At 46.1% G+C, this 3,780-nt stretch overlaps 1 protein-coding gene across 2 annotated transcripts in view; it reads left to right on the top strand.

Annotated features, from left to right (window-relative positions):
* Positions 1-914, top strand: part of HEPH (hephaestin) — a 26,717-nt gene extending 25,803 nt beyond the window's left edge. For both annotated transcript variants that reach the window (XM_009334269.1, XM_009334270.1), the window contains one exon: positions 189-914. In XM_009334269.1, the coding sequence (XP_009332544.1) occupies positions 189-433 (245 nt within the window). In that variant the 3' untranslated portion in view covers positions 434-914. The remainder of the gene's footprint in view (positions 1-188) is intronic.
* Positions 915-3,780: the final 2,866 nt, after the last annotated feature.

The raw sequence follows: 3,780 nt of genomic DNA, 5'->3' as shown, positions 1-3,780 counted from the left end.
ATCATTCATTCTGTAATTTCTGTGTGACCTCAGGGATGAGGGTCTGTTAGATGGATGGTGACTGGGTCTGCTTTGACTTGCTTTGATTGTGTTGGGTCTTTCTTTTGCTCCTTTTTTATATTTATTGGAACCTTTCTGTTGTGGTATTTCTGGCTCTCATTGGAACTATCTTTTTGTTTGTCTCTCAGAGTTGCCACCTGAGGATAAGGATGAGTCCCAGAAGATCATGCTTTTTGGAGCTAAGTTGGCTCAAGGGCAGATAGAGGCCACAGTCATCGCTCTAGCCATTGCAGGAATGGTGCTTTTCCTGGTCACCTGCTTCCTCCTGGGAGTGGTCATCTATCTCGAGAGACAAAAGAGGTTAAGACGCAATCGGAGGTCCATCCTGGATGACGGATTCAAACTCATGTCTAAAAAGAATTTGGGGCTATAAAAGCCATGTACAAACTTTGGGCTGTGTGCTTGGAGCAGAGGCTGGATTGTTGTCCACAGCAAAGATTTTTGGGGCATCATTTCATTTGTACACTGTACTTCTAGAAGCTAAGGAGGGAAAGCTGGAGTCCTGACCTCTTCATATATCCCCCTCAGTACTCGTGTAAAGAAAAAGTCCGTCCAAGAGAGATCTGAGGACCTTTTGAACTGACTGAAAACAAGTAACAAAAGTAAAGTCCTAAAATACTCCTCCAAGAAAGAGAGGAGACATTTCCCCTATTTTCTTCTCTCCAGAGCAACTCCACTTGGTCTTTCTCAGCAGACTAGCTTAGGCCAGATTCCAGTCTTGCTCCATTGCCAGAGCTGAGTTGGGAATTGTCTCCCAAGAAACTGTGAGCCTTTAAAGTAATTAATCTGAAGGGGGAACATAATCTTTTCATTTTTGTGAATCAATTAAGAATACAGAAGAGAATGTTAATTTAAATGTGGATTGCTGTTTTTTGATGAGTAATTGGACATATGCAAATTCAGCACAGTACATGTCACAGCATGAGAACTCCATCAAGGACCATGACAACAGCTGTGCCCTCACCATCAGCCTTGCTGTGACACTTCCTTCTGCTCTCAGCACCCCAGGCAATGTGCTTTGATATTGGGTATCCTGTGTCTTGTGCTGGGAGAAGCTTTTCCAAGCGCTGCAGAGCATCCTGGTGACTTCCCTGCATTGCAGTTCTGTTGGTCTGTGTGCATGGAGGGCTGTACCTCAGCACCTGTGCAGCTTCTTGTGCAACAGGGTCAAGGATGCTGCGATGTTCTGTGATGTGGTTTGCTCTTTCTTTCAAATACATTTTATTGAAGTTATCTCCAGAGTTGAGCTGTTGCCATGTTACTGCTGTGAGCCAAGCCAAAGACTCAGTCCTGTGTGAGCTGGAGTTTGATTGGGACAGAAAAAGTCAGGGAGTGCTTCCCCCATCGTGGTGCAATGGCAGCTTTGTCCAGGCAAATGCGGCAACAGTGAAGAAGGAGACATGTAAAGTGACGGTGGAATTTAGCAGCGTGGGGCAAATAAGTTGCAGTCTGTGGAGCGTGAGGTAGTGCTGCCTGAGTTAAGGGAATGCTTGCCATCACGAGGGGTTGTACTAAGGGCACTCTTGCCTTTTACATAGCACAGAATCGCAGGTGTTAGAGACGGAGAGGCCTGTTCTGATAAACAAATGGAGCATTGCTGTCTACTGAACCCTCTGTGGCTAATGACAGTCCCCACGGGGAGAGGAGCTGGGTGCTGGGGGAGCCTGCTTGGAGCCAGGAGGGGGCAGGGACATGGTGCATCCCCTCTGGCCCTGGGTGTGCCTTTGGGTTGGGATCGGGCACCTCCTGGTGCCTGCTCTCTCTGCTGCAGCTGCCTGCCAGGACCCAAACTGGGGGAGGTGGGTGGTGTAGCCCGTGACTAACCCCAGAGCTCTGTAGCCCACCCCGCAGGCTGTGGCAGCCGTCCTCCAGTGGCAGCTGTGCCCACACACACCACAGTCGCATCACCCTGCATGTCAAGTACCAAGCAGTTCCCTATAAAATATCTATCTTCCTGGCTCACGCACCGAATGCCCATTATCTAAATGGATGCAGGTTAGTGCTTACATATTTCTATCCCTGGTTTTAAATTGGAAAGAGCGTAAAAGAAATCCTTTCTGGATGGCTTTCAGAGGCAATTAAAGCAGAGCCAGCTAAATGGCTGTAATGACAAGGGACTGCTGTAGGCTATTTAGGTATAAACAGCACCATTTTATTCAGAACAATAGTTATAACATACTTAATCATGCTCAATACATGTTGTGTCCCTGCATATTTCCAGCTGCCTTTTCCTTTGGTAATGGGGACAAAGCTCATTAATTTCCTTTCATTACACTTCATTAAGCCTGGTGAGGAGCTGGAGGGCTGTTGAATGCTCCAAACATAGGTACTCTTTGCTCATTGTCAACCCTGGTTCAGCTGCTGTTGCAAACCAGGGGTTTACAAGCCCACCAGTCCTGGGTGAATTTTAGAAGCTACGTCATCAGAAGTGACAACCCAGCAGGAAACCTTTTTTTTTTTTCTTTTTCCCCTCCTTGGCTTGTGAAAAAATAGATCAAAAAATGTTCTCAGCCCACACGGAGACAAACGATTTATTATAAATGTATTTACTTTCCTCAAAAAAGCAGAAAGAGGGAAGTCACCTGTTCTTCAGCCAGTAGCCAGGGCACTAAGCTAGATGACAGCAGACTTGGGTTTCAGCGCTGGCTCTGAAGCAGGACAGCACAGAGACTGGATGCCAAAATTCCACCGATGTAATGTTTTTTGGGCCAAGTGGAGCATCAGTGGCGGAGGTCTCTTCTCCAGTGTTGGTAGTTAGGACACTCTTGAGCCTACACACTAGAGAAGGCCTCAGCTGAGTGGTTGTGTTGGAGAGGACTGTGTCTTCTGATAAGCAATTCCACCCCAGACTGAGAAAACTCAAGGGAAAGCTTTGGACAAAACAGATCATTTTGCTAAAACTTTCTGTTGCTGCAAACTGTGATGAAGAACAGTTTATCAGCAACTTCACAACTGCCTCTAATCAGAAGTTGGCTCTCCCAGCCAGTGGGCATATGAGGAGGAGGAGAGATGTTTCACAGTGACTCTGAGCTGGAGCCTGCAAACAAATGTGCGTTTGCTTTGGCAGCAAGCCTTCTGTCTGAGCATCCTACAGGGTCTTGTTTGTGCTTATCCCTGATGCACATATGGCTACCAAGGAGTCACCTTCTCAAGAGGACAGCAAGGTGGGCAGGATCAGGGTCTCAGCACTGCTGTTCCACAGGGAGAGGCTGGGACGGCAATAGCTCCCGCGCTGAGCTGAGGCGAGGCAGTAGGCCATGCGAGTGCTCCTGCTTCTTTTGCCAATGCAAAATAAACTAGCTAAGGTAAAACTGTTCTGTAGTGGTTCAACATAAATGGTTCACAATAATACGCACTGAAAAGGATTAGAAGTGATCAGGTATTCCATTAGCATGGCTCAGCTCATAGGGACAGAAGGATAGAGATACATGTATATGTGCTTTTAGATAGCTTGCTATAGGAAACTTAAAAAAACCTCCACAAAAAAACCCACCCCACTTTAATACATGCTGCCAGTATGAGTCCAAAACATGTTTATCTTCATGGAAGAACTGGTCTCTCAGGTTTTGTATGGGATAAACTTAAGCAGCAGCTAATATTTTTTATTGTATTTACTTTAGGTAGTGTTTTTTGTCTGCAGTTCTAATGTTACCCTTCCTAGGCCCAAATTAGATGTGATAAACTTTTCAAAAGTTTACCTAGATGATCATTCACCTATTT

The sequence above is a fragment of the Pygoscelis adeliae genome, unplaced genomic scaffold, assembly GCF_000699105.1.
Source record: "Pygoscelis adeliae isolate BGI_AS28 unplaced genomic scaffold, ASM69910v1 Scaffold191, whole genome shotgun sequence".
Classification (NCBI taxonomy): domain Eukaryota; kingdom Metazoa; phylum Chordata; class Aves; order Sphenisciformes; family Spheniscidae; genus Pygoscelis; species Pygoscelis adeliae.
The sequence above is the reverse complement of the archived record's forward strand: the minus strand, read 5'-3'. Positions and strand labels throughout refer to the sequence as shown.